This window comes from Dendrobates tinctorius, unplaced genomic scaffold (genome assembly GCF_039654945.1).
Source record: "Dendrobates tinctorius isolate UK_male_01 unplaced genomic scaffold, ASM3965494v1 ptg000214l, whole genome shotgun sequence".
Lineage (NCBI taxonomy): Eukaryota > Metazoa > Chordata > Amphibia > Anura > Dendrobatidae > Dendrobates > Dendrobates tinctorius.
Genome location: NW_027361881.1, coordinates 1,171,343 through 1,188,689, shown reverse-complemented (window position 1 = coordinate 1,188,689; position 17,347 = coordinate 1,171,343). Strand labels below are relative to the sequence as shown.

Here is a 17,347-nt window from a genome sequence, read left to right as displayed (position 1 = left end):
TGGACCCAGTTTTAAAGATGGGATTTTGAGTTTTATGTTCTTCGTAGCTAACCACACCCATTCACCCACACACAGGTCCGGACCTGGCACGCGTCTACTGTCAGCCACCCGTTTGTACCTGGCACTCATGCTCAACAAACGCTGTTTCACCCGCCTCCAGACTGATGACAATTGGGCTCCTAGCTGATCCTCCTCCGGGACACCCCCGGAGTCACCCTGACGTAAGGTACAAAACTGAGGATGTTGACCGTACACACAAAAGAATGGAGACTCTCCTGATGACTCTTGGCGGTGATTATTTAATGCGAATTCGGCCAGAGGAAGGAAAGTAGACCACTCCTCTTGGTTGTCGGACACAAAGCATCGTAAATACTGTTCTAGATTTTGGTTCATGCGCTCAGTTTGTCCATTAGACTGTGGATGAAACGCCGATGAATGTGACAACTTGATCCCCAACCTAGAGCAAAAAGCTTTCCAAAACCTCGCCACAAATTGCGTACCCCTATCAGATACTATGTCAGACGGTACTCCGTGGAGTCTGACCACCTCCTTCACAAATACCTGAGCCAATGTCTTAGCATTGGGCAAAGAGGACAACGCCACAAAATGCGCCATCTTTGAAAAACGGTCAACCACCACCAGGATGACCGTGTTCCCTGCCGAGGCTGGCAAGTCAGTGATAAAATCCATGGAGATTTCTGTCCATGGCCTATTGGGTACCCCCAGAGGCTGTAGCGTGCCAGCAGGACGGGTTCGGGGTGACTTAGCCCTAGCGCACGTGATGCAAGCTGCCACGTACGAGACCACGTCCTGCCGGATTTTGGGCCACCAGAAACGACGTGATACCAGCTCTAAGGTGCCCTTCACCCCTGGGTGACCAGCCAGTACCGAATCGTGGTGTTCCTTCAACACCTTAGGCCGAAGATGCAGGGGTACAAATGATTTGTTGGCGGGAAGTCCTGGTGGTACCTCCTCTTGGGCCTCGGCAATCTCCGCCTCTACCTCAGTCGTGAGAGCCGAGACCACTACCCCTTTCTGGAGGATGGGTACCGGCTCTTCCCGAGGTTCTCCCCCCGGAAAACACCTAGACAAAGCATCCGCCTTGGTGTTTTTAGCCCCGGGACGGTACGTCACAAGAAAATTGAAACGAGTAAAAAACAATGCCCAGCGAGCCTGCCTAGGAGACAGACGCTTGGCCGACTCCAGGTAGAGCAGATTCTTATGGTCGGTGATAACTGTGACCTGGTGAGCCGCCCCCTCCAAGAAGTGTCGCCATTCCTCAAAAGCCAGTTTGATGGCCAACAACTCCCTGTTGCCGATATCATAATTCCGTTCGGCCGGCGACAGCTTCTTGGAGAAGTAGGCGCATGGATGCATCTCGCTCAAGGACGAGCCTTGAGACAGTACTGCCCCCACTCCCACCTCCGACGCATCAACCTCTACCACAAAAGGTTTAGACACGTCTGGTTGCACCAGAATGGGGGCTGAAGCAAAACTATTCTTCAGACGCTCAAATGCACGTATAGCCACCTCAGGCCAGTTCGCCAGATCGGCACCCTTCTTTGTCATGTCCGTGAGCGGTTTGGCGACAGTCGAAAAGTGTTTTATAAATTTCCTATAATAATTTGCAAACCCAAGGAACCGCTGGAGTGCTTTCAGACTCTCCGGCCTCTCCCATTGCAACACCGCTTGCACCTTAGCGGTGTCCATTTTAAAACCGGCTGCGGACACAATATATCCCAAAAAGGGCAACTCCTGGACAAAAAATAAACATTTTTCCAGCTTAGCATAGAGCTGGTTCTCCCGGAGCAACTGTAACACCTGCCTAACATGCTCCAAATGAGTGTCCCGATCGCTAGAATAAATGAGGATATCATCCAGGTATACAATCACAAATCTCCCCAGGACATGAGCAAATACATCATTAATAAAATGTTGGAAAACGGCAGGCGCGGTGGTCAACCCAAACGGCATAACCAGACTCTCAAAATGACCCTCAGGAGTGTTAAACGCCGTCTTCCACTCATCCCCCTGACGGACCCTTATGAGGTTATACGCCCCCCTGAGGTCCAGCTTGGAAAACCATTTCGCCCCCGCTACCTGGTTGAACAAATCCGGGATCAACGGCATTGGGTAGGGATCACGGATAGTAATCTGGTTTAACTCTCGGAAATCCAGACACGGGCGTAACCCCCCATCTTTCTTCTTAATGAAGAAAAACCCCGCGGCTACAGGCGAGGACGAAGGCCGGATGTGACCTTTGCTCAGACTCTCCGCGATGTAGTCTTTCAGAGCTTGTCTCTCAGGACCAGAAATATTAAACATCCTGGCCTTAGGTAATTTGGCCCCGGGTTTTAACCTAATAGCACAGTCATAGGCTCTATGTGGAGGCAGTTCTGAGCAACCCTTCTCAGAGAAAACATCCGCGAAATCCTGCAAAGCCTCCGGCAGGCTGGGCGTCACGGCGGACACACATGTGGCCAAGCAATTGTCTTGGCAGAAACCACTCCATTGGACTATGTCCTGAGTTTTCCAATCAATTACCGGGTTGTGCCTGGACAGCCATGGAAAACCCAGGACCATTTGAGCTGGGAGATTACGGAGGACCCTACATGTAACCGACTCAGAATGTAGGACCCCAATGTGGAGTTTCACCTCTGCCACAAACTCAGTAATCTCCCCTTGAGGGAGGGGAACAGCATTAATTGTCACCACCTGTATGGGGTGAGGAAGTTTTTCGATCTTAAACCCGGCGGTGTGTGCAAACTGCTCATCTATGAGATTGGTGGCGGAACCGCTATCCACAAACACTGATATAGGTAGCTCTCTGCCGGCGATAATAACCTTGGCAGGGAGCATACATTGAGATACCATCATGGAGGATATGCATACGCTCAGTTGGGTCTCCTCCATACCCTCTGAGCTTAACAGTTTTCCGTCGGTGTGACCCTCTTAGGTAGTACCGGGCAAACGTTAACATAATGACCTCCTTTACCACAGTAGAAACATGCTCCGGGCTTCCGGAATCCCGGAGCGCGAGGCTGAACCTGTGCCACGCCAGCAATCTGCATAGGTTCAGGGGACTCATCTACTTCAACCACACCTGCACCTCTGTTTTCCCCCAGAGGTAGCGTCTCCTGTGCCCCCTGACGAAAACGGCGATCAATACGTATCACCAAACTCATGGCAGACTCCAATGATGCCGGAGTCTCATACATCAGGAGGGCTTGTTTCACCCTCCCTGATACCCCATGAATAAACTGGCTCCGCAGTGCTGGGTCATTCCACTGTGTGTCTACAGCCCAGCGGCGAAATTCCGAACAATAGTCTTCTGCCAAGCGCTCCCCCTGGCGGAGGGCGCGGATTTTAGATTCCGCTAGAGCCAGTCGGTCAGGGTCATCGTAAATGAGCCCGAGGGCAGAAAAAACATTATCGACCGAATGAAATGTAGCAGAGTCAGCTGGTAAGGAAAATGCCCATGCTTGGGGGTCACCACTCAGTAATGACAACACCAGCCCTACTCGCTGGGCCTCATTACCTGAGGATATTGGCCGCATGCGGAAGTATAATTTGCAGGCCTCCCGAAATACGACAAATTTGCTGCGATCGCCTGAAAATCGTTCTGGCAGCGGAAACTTCGGCTCTGCACCGATACCTGCAGATGCCGTTTGCACCTTTGCTACTACCAGGCCCTGCTGCTGAACTGCCCCATTCAACTCGGAGACCTGTATGGACAGCGCCGCCAACTGGCGGGTTATGGAATCTAATGGATCCATGGACTCCTGAAAAAATGTGGGCCGATTATAATGTCACGGGGGCTTAGTTCAACTAAGGCTGAAAGACCCGGGGCCCCTGTGGTGTCCCTTTACTAGGGGAAACCCTGTCTGACCCTCAACCCAGGGTTTTTGCTGAAGGTGCAAATGCCTGAGCCTCCGACCTTTCCTTATCTCCTGCTCAGCCCTGCACTTAACCCTCCACCCTCCACCCAGTGAGGAGTCACACCACCAAAGCTCCCACACAAATAATGACAGACAGGGAGAACTTAAACTGCACTGCGCGGCACACACACAGGAATAAACAGTAATGTGAACAGGGCACAACTAAACACAAATATGGGAAGGAGAAAGGATAACGACGGATCATACGACACCAGATATGAATCTCTCTCTCTTGAACACCTCCACTCCAGACCGGAACCACTTGGTATGAAACACAAGCTATAATCGGCGACGCCCATATGCCAGTATGACTATTTAAAGACCGTGGGCGTGACTAACCTTCCAACCTGGTCTCCAGCAGGATTAACCCCCGAGAGCCTGAAGATCAGGCCGGCGCCACTGAGGCTATAGTGGCTGGAGGTGGAACTACCTCTGCCTGCCGGATGCTGTGGTGTGAACAGCGTCCGACATGACACTATGATGCCATCAAGCAGGCTCTGATCGCCAAATACCAGCTGACACCTGAGGTATACCGAAAGAAGTTCCGGAACCTCCAATGTGGCCCACGCGATAGCTATAGCGATGTGGTGCAAGGACTCAGGACCCACTTTGACCAGTGGATCCATGGACTGTCCGTTGATTCCTTTGAGCAGCTACGGGACCTGATGATCAAAGACCAGTTCCTGCATCTTTGCCCAGCTGAGGTCAGACAGTTCATCCTGGACCTCGAACCAACGAACGCGGACAAAGCGGCGCAGATCGCCGACAACTACGAGGCCAACCGGAAGCCAGAGACGCGGAGGCCAGTCACCACCAGCTGGAGAGGGGGTAAGCCTGCAACCAACCCCAGTGTCCCAGCTAGCCGTCTCTCAGGAGGCCCTGTCCCTGTTGCCAACACCAGGCCTACTACTGACAGTCACCTGTGTTTCCACTGCAAGCGGCCTGGTCACCTCAGTTACACCTGTGCGGAAAAGCCGAAGAACCCCCCAGCCAAGGCCTCTGGGCCCAACGCCTCTGTTCTTTTGGTGGGAGGTGTGGTTGGGAGGATTGACGACAACGTTCAACCTGTCCAGGTGGGGGTCCGTCTTGCTACAGGCCTCAAGGACACCGGGGCTGAACGAACCCTCATCCGTCCTGGACTGGCGGCCCCTGAAGAGTTTGTTGAGGGGAAAACCCTGACTGTCATCGGGATCGGGAGTACCCGCTGTCCCTTGCCAGTGGCCCGGGTATTTCTTGATTGGGGTGCTGGGAGCGGGGTGAGGGAAGTGGGAGTGTCTGAAAACCTGCCCACTGATGTGTTATTGGGGACTAACTTGGGGAGGATGGTTGCATACTATGTCCCTGACACCCTTCCCCAATCTGATAATAAGGGTAACGTTAACCCTGATGATGATGATGATGATGATGGGAAACTGAATGTGTTACCTGCTAATGCCTTGATGAGTAATGATGCAACTAACCACCATTCTTTCCCCAGGAATGATGCTGATGGTGATGTGAATGTACCAAAGCAATCTGATAACCCTTCTTTTCCTAGGAATGATGATAATGATGATGATGATGATCATCTGTCCTGGGCCCTGTATTGTTCAACATCTTTATCAACGATTTAGATGAAGGAATTGAGGGTAAACTGATTAAATTTGCTGATGACACAAAGCTAGGAGGGATAGCTAATACTAGAGAAGAGAGAGAGAGGATTCAAAAAGATTTAAATAAACTGGAGAAGTGGGCAGCAACTAACAGAATGGTTTTTAACAGGGAGAAATGCAAAGTACTACATCTGGGCAATAAAAATGAAAAAAGCATATATAGAATGGGAGGAATAGGGCTAAGTGACAGCACATGTGAAAAAGACTTGGGTATACTAATAGATCACAGACTGAATATGAGTCAACAGTGTGATGCAGCAGCAAAAAAGGCAAATGCAATTCTAGGATGTATTAACAGAAGCATACAGTCTAGATCACGTGAAGTCATTATTTCCCTCTACTCCTCTTTGGTCAGACCTCATCTGGAATATTGTGTCCAGTTTTGGGCACCACATTTTAAAAAAGACATCAACAAACTGGAGCAAGTTCAGAAAAGAGCGACCAGAATGGTGACCGGTCTGCAAACCCTGTCTTATGAGGAAAGGTTGCAGGATTTGGGAATGTTTAGTTTGCAAAAGAGAAGACTGAGAGGAGACTTAATAGCTGTCTACAAATATCTAAAGGGATGTCACATTGTAGAAGGATCAACTTTATTCTCATTTGCACAAGGAAAGACTAGAAGCAATGGGATGAAACTGAATGGGAAGAGACACAGATTAGATATTAGAAAAAACTTTTTGACAGTTAGAGTGATCAATGAGTGGAACAGGCTGCCACGAGAAGTGGTGAGTTCTCCTTCAATGGAAGTCTTCAAACAGAGGCTGGACAGACATCTGACTGGGATGATTTAGCGAATCCTGCTTTGAGCAGGGGGTTGGACCAGATGGCCCAGGAGGTCCCTTCCAACTCTACGATTCTATGATTCTATGATTCTATGATGATGATGCATCTGTGCCGACTGAACCTGTTAACCATTTCTTTGAAACGGTAGACGTGTCCACAGGTACCGAAGTGCTCAGCCCCGACACTCTGCGGAGTGAGACGGCTGAGGAACCCCTGGCAGGAGCAAGCAGCGGTGCGCAAGGAAATGGGGAGGTGCATGGGAACCATGAGGAAGGTAATGCCATGCAACTGACCAGTGCCACCGAGGAAGGTAACTGGCCCATAAGTAGCACTGCTCCTGGAGTGTTGGGGGTGGATGGGGAGGTAGAGCCCATAGCAGCGCCGATTGGTAGGTCTGTAGAGATCCCCAGGGAGACAGCATACATAGCAGCTGTCACACGCAGTCAGAGTGCCCAGATTGCAGGTAGCGCCCTGTCTTCTGGACCCTCTTCTGCTACAGGAGAGACTGAACCAGAGGTGACCCCAGAGGCGGTTCCAGAGGGTCCCAGTAAGGAAGGAACCCTGACGTCACTTCTGGCAGCCTCCAGCAAGGAGTTCCAGGCAGCTCTGCACTCAGACGTGAGCCTGGGGAAATTGAGAGGTCTCGCCGAGACACCCACCTCCGAGCCTGATAAGGAGAGGGTATTCTGGGAACAAGGAACGTTGTACCGGGAGACAGTACCCGGAGATTCCCAAAAGGAGTGGTTGAGGGAAAGACAGCTAGTCGTCCCCCTACAGTTCAGAACTGAGTTGTTGCGGATTGCCCATGAGATTCCACTCGCTGGACACTTGGGGATCAGCAAAACAAAGGCACGGCTGTCTCAACACTTTTATTGGCCCAAGCTGGAGACAGATGTAACACAATACTGCCGCTCCTGTGGCACCTGTCAAAAAGTGGGTAAGGCGGGGCCTGCTCTTAAGGCTCCCCCCCGTATTCCTTTGCCGGTGATAGAGGAGCCTTTCCAGAGAATCGCGGTGGACATTGTAGGCCCGCTGGCCGACCCCAGCAGCTCTGGAAAGCGATACATTCTCACCGTGGTAGACTACGCTACCCGGTACCCCGAGGCAGTAGTGGGTCGCCCCCGTCCCAGGGCTGTGGGGTACTCGGTACCGGGCCAGTGTCAGGGGATGTGCTGCGGTGGCGTTGACCTGGTCCGTGGCCCTGGGCGCCCAATGTAATGGTGGTTTCAGGTTATAGTTTATATGGATAGTTCGTGACGCCACCTGTGGTGTTTGGCAAGTGTGATGTTAAGCCAACGCTGCGGCAAATCCACTGGGACTGATGGTGTGTGCAGCATAGATGGTAAAGCTCCCCACAGGTGGAGCTGTAGTCCCAGGGCAGTGTAGATGTAGTTATGGAGGAGAGGCGCGGTTGGTGTGGAAGCTGGTACTCAGGTGTAGCGATGCTGGAATAACTGGAGGACACCAGAGTGTGCGGTTCCAAAGCTTTACTCACTGTTTGCAGTTCACACAGGTGCCTGCCTCCGCGCCGTGTTCTCCAGGTCAGGGCTCCAGCCAACCTCCAGGCAAGATAGGATTCTCCCTTCCACACTCCGCCAACATGTACCTTCCTGAACGTCTCCTCTAATGCACCTTTAAGTGTGAAGCACCCCAGTACCGTGGTTCCCTGGAGTACCTCTTGTCTCGGGTTCCTACGACCCTTACTTGTATAACAGACAGCTGTAGCCTGATCAGGGATCTCTATCTCCAGAGTCCCGGCTCACTATTAAGTTGCTGTTGTGTTCCAAGTCTATAATAGGAGTAAGGCGTTAGCGGCTCACTACTCCACCGGTGTCTGTTGCTGGATATAAAGGATCCGATCAACCTCGGGGATGGGGCCCCGGCCTTGCACCTCGGACTGGAAGGGTTATCTATCTCTCTATCCCACTTCCCACCGTCCTTCTATTCTCCTTCGTTCCGATCTATTCTTTCTATGGAAGCTGTAGTTTCAGGTCTACGTCTCTTCTCCTTTCCTTCCTTTCCGTGCCAGCTGGCTCAGGTCACTGAGGCAGCTGCAGCACTCCTTCCATCCCTTCTAGGGATCCTCACTCCTCACTGAGTGACTTTCCTTCCTACTCTGCGTGCCCTCTTCTGCAGACTGACCTTCAATCAATTCTCTCATCCTACACTTTCCCCTTCTTTTATATTAACTCCACCCACCTCCCAGCACATCTTGTGTTACAAAGCAGGGTTCTACGAAGGGTGCTCTGCTACCCCCAGCCTGAAGCTGTAATGTGGCCCTACTGAACTATCCTGTGTGTGGGATGCAGGTGATGGAGTGTGGTCAGGATTTCCCACCTTACCTGGATGGTGGGGTACCACACCTTAGGAGAAGGTGCAATACCTCTGTGGCTACTGAAGCCTCAGGGGCGCCACAGTAGCTCTGTCTTCAACCAGGGCAGATAAGGTGGCTGACGCACTGGTGGTAGGATTTCCCAGGGAGATGCTTACCAATCAAGGGACCCAATTCTTGTCTCGCCTAATGGAGGCTCTCTGATAAAATGCAGGTGAAGCACCTGGTATCGAGTGCGTATCACCCACAGACTAATGGTTTGTGTGAACGCTTCAACGGTACCCTCAAACAGATGCTCAGCATGCTGATTGAGACCCAAGAGCACGACTGGGAGCGGTACCTCCCACACCTGCTGTTCGCTTACAGAGAAGTTCCACAGGCATCGACCGGGTTCTCCCCCTTTGAGCTCCTGTATGGCAGGTGAGTCCGGGGACCCCTTGGGTTGATAAGAGAATCCTGGGAAGATGAACCAAACCCCACAGAAGTGTCCTTCTTGGATTATGTCATGCGCTTCTGTGACAAGATGGAGACCTTGAAGCAGTTGGTGCATGACAACATGATGCAGACTCAGGCTGACCAGAAGCACTGGTACGACCAGAACAACCGGGAGCGGACCTACCAGGTGGGTCAAAAGGTGTGGGTGCTGTTCCCCGTACCAACGGATAAGCTTCAGGCAGCCTGGGAAGGCCCATACGTCGTCCACCAACAGCTCAACCTGGTCACCTACGTGGTCATGCTTGACCATGCTCGGGGTAGGCGCTAGGCCTTTCACGTCAATATGCTGAAGGCGCACCACGAACGTGAAGCTTGCGTCCTCCTGGTCTGCAACTTGCCCGAGAATGGGGAGAAGATCCCCTTCTGGACATGCTGGCCCAAGCCAAGGCCAATGGGTCCATTGAGGACATGGAGATAAGTGGTTTGCTAACCGTATCCCAGCGGTCGCAGTTGCTGGAAACCCTGGAACCCTTCCGGATCGTGTTCACCAACCGACCTGGGAGGACAGAGTTAGCGGTTCATGAGGTGGACACCGGGAATCACGCCCCACTACGGCGAACACCTTCTTGGATCTCTGAGAAGGTGCAACAGATCATGCGCCAAGAGATCAATGAGATGTTAAGGCTGGGGGTGATTCGACGGTCAAAAAGCGCGTGGGCTTCACCTGTAGTCCTCGTGCCTAAAAAGGATCGAACCACCCGGTTCTGCGTGGACTACAGGGGGCTCAACGCCATCATAACCTCTGCTGCCCACCCGATGCCGCGCATCGAGGATCTGCTTGAGCGGTTGGCAAAAGCAAGGTACATATCCATCATGGATCTGAGTCGGGGATACTGGCAGATTCCTCTGAGCCCTGAGGCGCAGGAGAAATCCGCCTTTATCACCCCCTTTGGACTGTACGAGTCCACGGTCATGCCCTTCGGCATGAAAAATGCCCCTGCCACTTTCCAGCGGATGGTCAACCACCTGCTTCGGGGACTGGAGGAGTACGCGGTGGCGTACTTGGACGACATCGCCAACTTCAGTTCCACCTGGGAGGTACACCTTCAGCTGCTCCAGGAGGTGCTCAAGCGTCTTCACCAGGCAGGCCTGACTATCAAGCCGGGAAAGTGTCAGATGGGCCTGAGCGAGGTCCACTACCTGGGGCACCAGGTAGGCGGGGGTTCCATGAGTCCGGAGCCAGAAAAGGTGGACGCAATCATGTTCTGGCCCTCCCCCAGGACCAAGAAACAGGTGAAGTCCTTCTTGGGTACTGCAGGCTACTATAGGAGATTTGTTCAAGACTATAGAGCCCTTGCAAACCCTTGACTGACCTCACCAAGCAGAGGCTACTGTTATGAATGGGTCACCGAGGAGGAACAACAAAAAGCTAAGTCCCAGAAAACCAGAGAGGTTGGTAACTATGCAGATTGCAGATTCCTGATCTTAACCACACAACTAACAGTAGCAGTGGAGCGTTCCTACGCTGTTCCTAGACGCCTTATAACCACCGGAGGACTACATAAACCTAAAGCAAGAAAAGGGAAACTAACTGCCACAGAGCAGACCCCAAAGGAAAAGAGAGCCCCCACACATGTATTGACGGTGAAGCAAGATGAAAACACAAACACAGGCAGGAAAATAGGCTGAGCAAACGATGGGGCCGACTAACTAGAAAGGACAGGAAAGGAAACCACTGTCTGCAATCTGCCAAAAAACCCTACCAAAATAATGTCCAACACGTCTGATAGCAAAATTAACCCTGAAGTCACTAGACTTCTCCCACTATATCAGCACTCTGAAATATTCTGAAACAGAGCAAAAAAGAGGCCAATCTAATAAGGGACAAAAAGGCAAATTGGCAAATACAGATAAATAGGAGTGGAAGTTCAGCATAGCCCCAGCAGGGGCAAGCTGACCACACAAGAAACGTAATTGTTCAACAAGCGCAAGTGTGAACATTAGCAAAAAACAAACTTAACTTGGGAAGACTGGAAGAGAGCTGAAGTCCAAGACCTGAGAAGCAGACTGAATCACCAGCACCAGGATAGGGCGTCAGCTGTCTTATATCCAGTCTGATACTCCAGAGATCCAATCGTTATCCTCCTCATCAGGTGGCAGATCACTACCACTTAAACCAACCTCACTACCTCCTGTCACCACCAGAGGGAGAATGGAAGGAGAACTCTCAACTGGTGGAGCAGAAAATGAGCTCATAACAGGCTACCCCAAACAGTCAACTGGACAGATGACTGTGAGGCGGCCTTCCAAGCTTTGAAAGCAGCCCTGTGCAACTCTCCAACGTTGAGAGCAGTCGACAGCAGTAACCCGTTTCTGGTACAGACCGACGCCAGCGAGTTTGACCTCGGTGCTGTGCTCAGCCGGGTCAACTCGGGGAACCAGGAGCACCCCGTGTTGTACCTGAGCCGGAAACTTTTGCCGAGGGAAGTGGCATACTCGACCATCGAGGAGTGTCTGGCCATGGTGTGGGCACTGCAATGTTTGCAGCCCTACCTGTACGGGCGCACCTTCACGGTGGTAACTGACCACAACCCTCTGAGCTGGTTGCACACAGTGTCCGGAACCAATGGAAGGTTGCTCCGCTGGAGCCTTGCCCTTCAACAGTACGACTTTACTGTACAACACAAAAAGGGCAGTGAACATGGCAATGCCGATGGGTTGTCCCGCCGGGGCGAAACCGCTGAGGTGCGCATGGCCGATTACCGACAGGTAATGCCTCCGTAGCGCCCTCTAAAGGGGGGAGGTGTAATGTAAGATATGATTTTGCAGAACTTTCTAGAATCTCCCACTGCTACACACAGAGGAGACGAGCCTGTCATGTAGCTGTAACCCCCCTCTTCCCCCACAACACACACACACCAATGTCTGTCTTCCTGTGTGCAGCTCTGTGAAACCTGAAACCATCCATTTCCTCTCGAAGCCCTCTCTTTCCCCCATACCTGCATAGCTAAGTGGAAAGGATGTCCCTTTGTCTGAAACCACGAGGCCATTCTAGCTATAGGTGATATTAAAGAGACTGTATCGCAAAAACCATATACCGTCGAAATATAATAATCATATTATTGTGTAGGCAATGAAGCCAGCTTTCTAAACCCCTAAGTTTCACGATTCTCGGACTTCCAGAAACTGAGATATGGATTGCTCCCAAATGGAGTGTCCTAAGTATGGCATGCTTGGAGTTGTTTCACTCTATGGGTAAATTACAAACAATGATACCCTATGAGTGGTTATACGAGCTTTTCTCATCCCGATATAGTTAGTATAAGTTTTTAGTAAAGCTTCAACTTAGAGAGAAGGGGGGTGGAACCTCCCTAGCCGGCCCCTTTTGCTGAGGCCACACAGCCTAGACCATAAGGGATGCGAGGGGACAATGAGCGCAGTTCAGCTGGAGTCCTTCTGCCAGAGAGACGTGCCGATGAGTGGGGATGGTTGGTTAAGCGCCCCTCCCCCAGACACATGGTCTGCCTAATATCAACTACGCACATGTGAGTGTTACTTTCTGTTCTTTCATCCACTTTGTTTTATATTTGTATTTGTACATATGTAATGTCTCAACTTTATAGCAACTTTTATCTATGTAATCACTACCCGCATTCTTTTGGGAATAAATGATAAAATCTATTAGCTTTGTCTCCATGCTCTAAGAAACGAACTAGACGCCTTTTTTAGATAATTACGCTACTGATCGGGTTGGCTTTGAACCCCTGGCTAGGCTAGCTGGCAGTACAGACAGGTCTTATATGCTGAATGAGGGGCTGCGGCCACAGCATTGATAATTCCCTTACTGTTGTAGTCTAATTGCCCGTGCACAGCAAGCAGCCCATCCGGCGACTAATTACCCTAGGTGCAGTTCCCTGACTGACCTGAGGGTAAGGGGGGGTGCCGGAGAACTGCGAGTTCCAAAGTGGAACTGAGAAAGTGGGATATACATAAATCCCCGCAGTTCTTGGAAGGTTGTTAGCAGTGGTGGGGCATCCAAAATACCCCCCTGCGGTAAATTGTTAGAGCAAGATTAGCTTGCTGTGTTTTTGTCACATGGTGCCGGTGGTGGGATAACTAAGATAAGCCCCAACTGTGCCTGTGTTAGCCGTGTGCCGGCAGTGCGTCACGTTCCTCCGTCCGCTGACATACCCATGTCGGTGGTGGGATCATGACGTATTGGTGGCACAGGGTCCGCTGTCCGTCACACACAGTATACAGTATATAGGTGTCAGCACACTCCTCACTGTTGTGTCTTGTAGTGACATTATATACACACAGTATACAGTATATAGGTGTCAGCGCACTCCTCACTGTTGTGTCTCACATAGATGACATGTGATTGGCTATACACACACTTCATCCTCTTCCACAGCCGCAGCGTGTGAACGCAGCCAGCAGAAGCCGCAGGGGCCGGGGCTGTCGTGGCTTCAGGACTGTCTGTGTGAATGGTGGACGTGAGACTTCAGACAGCAGATCGCGCAGTTTATGTATTGGGTGCCCGGAAAATTTCCCAAACAAACACAGCTTGCGCCTTCTTGGGTGGGCGACTTATCAACAGACTAATTTCCTAAACAAACGGAGGCAGGCGCGGGGCTGATTGGCTGCAGCGGCACCGAGGGGCTCATTGCTGTGGGTGGGCTGCGGGCGGACGAGTGTTTATCGCCGAGAATTATTTATTTTCCAGCGCTAAGTCAACATAAAGTCGCAAAGTTCGCAGCGTTATTCCGTGTTGTGGAGCGATGAAGGAGCAGGGGCAGCAGCAGCAGGCAGGAGGCTGCGGGGCACAGCAGAGCTCAGAGCACGGGGCACAGCAGAGCGCAGAGGAGAGCGCAGAGCACGGGGCACAGCACGGGGCACAGCAGAGCTCAGAGCACGGCGCACAGCACAGCCCTGCAGCCCCCGCTGCTCCCCACCATGAGCCGCCTCTACGACCACCTACCCCAGCTGGCCGCTGAGCTCCCCCGACCACCGCTGCTCTACCTGTACGGAGCGGACCGCGCCCTCCTGCCCTCCCTGGGCTTTGCGCCCCCCAGGGTCCTCGGCAGCAGGCAGGAGCCGCCCCAGAAGCCCCCCTACAGCTACATCGCCCTGATCGCCATGGCCATCAAGGCCTCCCCGGAGCACAGGGTCACCCTGAACGGCATCTACCAGTTCATCATGGAGCGCTTCCCCTTCTACCACGACAACAAGCAGGGCTGGCAGAACTCCATCAGGCACAACCTGTCCCTCAACGAGTGCTTCATCAAGGTGCCCCGGGAGAAGGGGCGGCCAGGCAAGGGCTCCTACTGGACCCTGGACCCCAAGTGTCTGGAGATGTTTGAGAATGGCAACTTCAGACGCAGGAAGAGGAAACCAAAGCCTCTGCTGAGCCAGGAGTCCAAGAGGTGCCGAGCAGCTGCGGCAGAAGACCTGGAGGGGTCAGCAGGGGAGGGTGGCCTTCAGAGGCCAGTCATTGCCCCCAGTGACTGCAGGGAGGACAGAGGGGCAGACCTCTCCTCCTCAGACCAGGAGAGCAGCAGAGATGGCAGCCACCCACAGGTGACCTCCCCTGCCACCCTCCCACAGGTGACCACCTCTGCCACCCTCCCACAGGTGACCTCCTCTGCCACCCACCCACAGGTGACCTCCTCTGCCACCCTCCCACAGGTGACCTCCTCTGCCACCCTCCCACAGGTGACCTCTTCTGCCACCCTCCCACAGGTGACCTCCTCTGCCACCCTCCCACAGGTGACCTCCTCTGCCATCCTCCCACAGGTGACCTCCTCTGCCACCCTCCCACAGGTGACCACCTCTGCCACCCACCCACAGGTGACCTCCTCTGCCACCCACCCACAGGTGACCTCCTCTGCCACCCTCCCACAGGTGACCTCTTCTGCCACCCTCCCACAGGTGACCTCCTCTGCCACCCTCCCACAGGTGACCTCCTCTGCCATCCTCCCACAGGTGACCTCCTCTGCCACCCTCCCACAGGTGACCACCTCTGCCACCCACCCACAGGTGACCTCCTCTGCCACCCACCCACAGGTGACCTCTGTCCCCCTCATGGACGATCCACAGACACCAGGAGGCTCCACTCTGCTCACTGACAAGGGGGCACTATCTGCAGCCGGGGGTCCTCAGGAGGAAAGACCCCAACATCTGGGGTCGGATGAGCACCTGGGAGATGCCACTTCATCAGCCACTAAAGAACCTGAAGCTCTGACTCTTCTTCACCATCATCATCCTCCATCACCTGCAGGAGCAAAGCTCCCCAAGAGCTTCAGTATAGACAGCATCCTGAGCCCTCCAGCCACCAAGGGCAGTGGGGGGCCAGGTGTGTGGGACTGCCTGGCAGGGGGCCACAGGTATAACCGCAGCGTCTGCCCTGTGTTCAATGCTTCTGTGATGATCGACTCTCAGGTACAGGGGCGATTCTACCACATTGGGGTCCCCATCCTCTCTTATGTGCCCCTGGCTCTTACAGAATCAGCATTACCCAAATAGGAGCCCTATAGTCTCTGGGATTTGTGTGTTGCTGGGACTAGTAGTTCCCCTGTGCCTACTATTCTTTCTTCATAGGCTGGAACTGTGGGGGCTTTACCCAGGAGCAGTGACTGTGTCCTCAGGAGCTGATGCCCCCTGTCTCTGCAGGACTCCTCCTCCGTCACCTTCCCTCACGCTGCCGACAATCCTTGATATCACCCAGTTACTGGAAATAAAAGGACTGGATGCTGTGGAGTGTCATCTGCTCACATCACGCGTGATATTGGCTGCGCTCCTGTTATTTGGGGGTGGATCGGTGTGAGGTCAGGAGGCTTTGGGGGGTCTGGGATATTAATGGATGAGCATTAACCCCTGTTCTGCTGGGTAAAGTCAAGGGGTAAAACAGCAGCCCGGACAGTCTGAGGTGTGAGCAGCCAGATAATGGGGCGCCTATCGTATAGAAGACCCCCAGTGTCTGATAGTAATGCTGAGAAATGATAATAATAATGATAATAATAATACATGATAGAACAGAGGGCAGATAGTGTGTCACTTCTCACATTCTGACTTCTTGGTTCTTGTGGTTCCTCGGTTCCGGCTGGTTTCTGGTTTGGATTTTGCATTCTCTTTTTGCCTTGGTTTTTCATTAGTTCTTGCTGCCATAAAATAAGGAGAAATGATTAAACTGATGCAGATTTATATTTTATAACAGTTTTCATTGCATAGAAGTTTCTGATATCTGTAAAAACATCTGTGAAAAAACAATGATTAAGTGTGAAAGGTAAAAGATGGAAATAAAAGGGTAGAAAACAAGGACTGAGCTCTGGAGAGATCTATGTCAGTGACACAATCAGTGTCGGACCCGGGAGCCAAGGGCCCACCAGTCACAATGACCTTAGTGGCCACTATTCACGAGCATACAATTATCACACTACCCTTATTCACAAATGTACCTAGATCACTATATGACAATAGACTGGGTAGTGTGGATAATGAATGATGAGACGCTGCTTTATTCTGTACAGAGTAAATCATGTGAATTATGCCAAGTACTGTCCACACAGTGGGGTTGGGGGCCCATGACTCCACGGGGGCCCTCCTGGGGAATCCCCTGTGGGCCAGTCCAAGCCTGGCTACAATGTGGGTATATGTACACACCCCATACACACACACTACTGTAGAAGCTTCCTGAAGTTACAATAACCTGCAGAGGAGGCAGCGGATGAGGAGGGTTTTCCTCTCCATCGTCCATGCACATTTTCAGATGGACAATATCAGTCATGTACGATGCAGAGATTGATGGGGCAGTTGTCACATCTGTATCTGTGTGATCTCAGCAGATGACATATGACAATGGGCTGCCATTATTATCGGTCACAGATCTCATGCCCCAGAGCAGGCACAGGCAATTACTAATGGCTGCCCACCATTACTGATGACTGCACACCATTACTGCCCTCCATTACTGATGGCTGCCCACCATTACTGATGGCTGCCCACCATTACTGCCCTCCATTACTGATGGCTGCCCACCATTACTGATGACTGCCCACCATTACTGATGGCTGCCCACCATTACTGATGGCTGCACACCATTACTGATGGCTGCCCACCATTACTGCCCACTATTACTGATGACTGCCCACCACTACTGATGGCTTCCCACCATTACTGCCCTTCATTACTGATAGCTGCCCACCATT

At 52.2% G+C, this 17,347-nt stretch overlaps 2 protein-coding genes across 4 annotated transcripts in view; one reads left to right on the top strand and one right to left on the bottom strand.

The window, feature by feature from the left end:
- Positions 1-17,347, bottom strand: part of MTHFSD (methenyltetrahydrofolate synthetase domain containing) — a 176,889-nt gene that overhangs the window by 100,187 nt on the left and 59,355 nt on the right. For all 3 annotated transcript variants that reach the window (XM_073554881.1, XM_073554880.1, XM_073554882.1), the window contains exon 2: positions 16,205-16,300. In XM_073554881.1, coding sequence (XP_073410982.1) covers positions 16,205-16,300 — 96 coding nt within the window. The remainder of the gene's footprint in view (positions 1-16,204; positions 16,301-17,347) is intronic.
- FOXL1 (forkhead box L1) lies at positions 13,912-16,439 on the top strand. The gene has a single exon (XM_073554878.1). It carries the CDS (start codon positions 14,097-14,099, stop codon positions 15,663-15,665), a length of 1,569 nt encoding a protein of 522 aa, XP_073410979.1. The 5' UTR covers positions 13,912-14,096; the 3' UTR covers positions 15,666-16,439.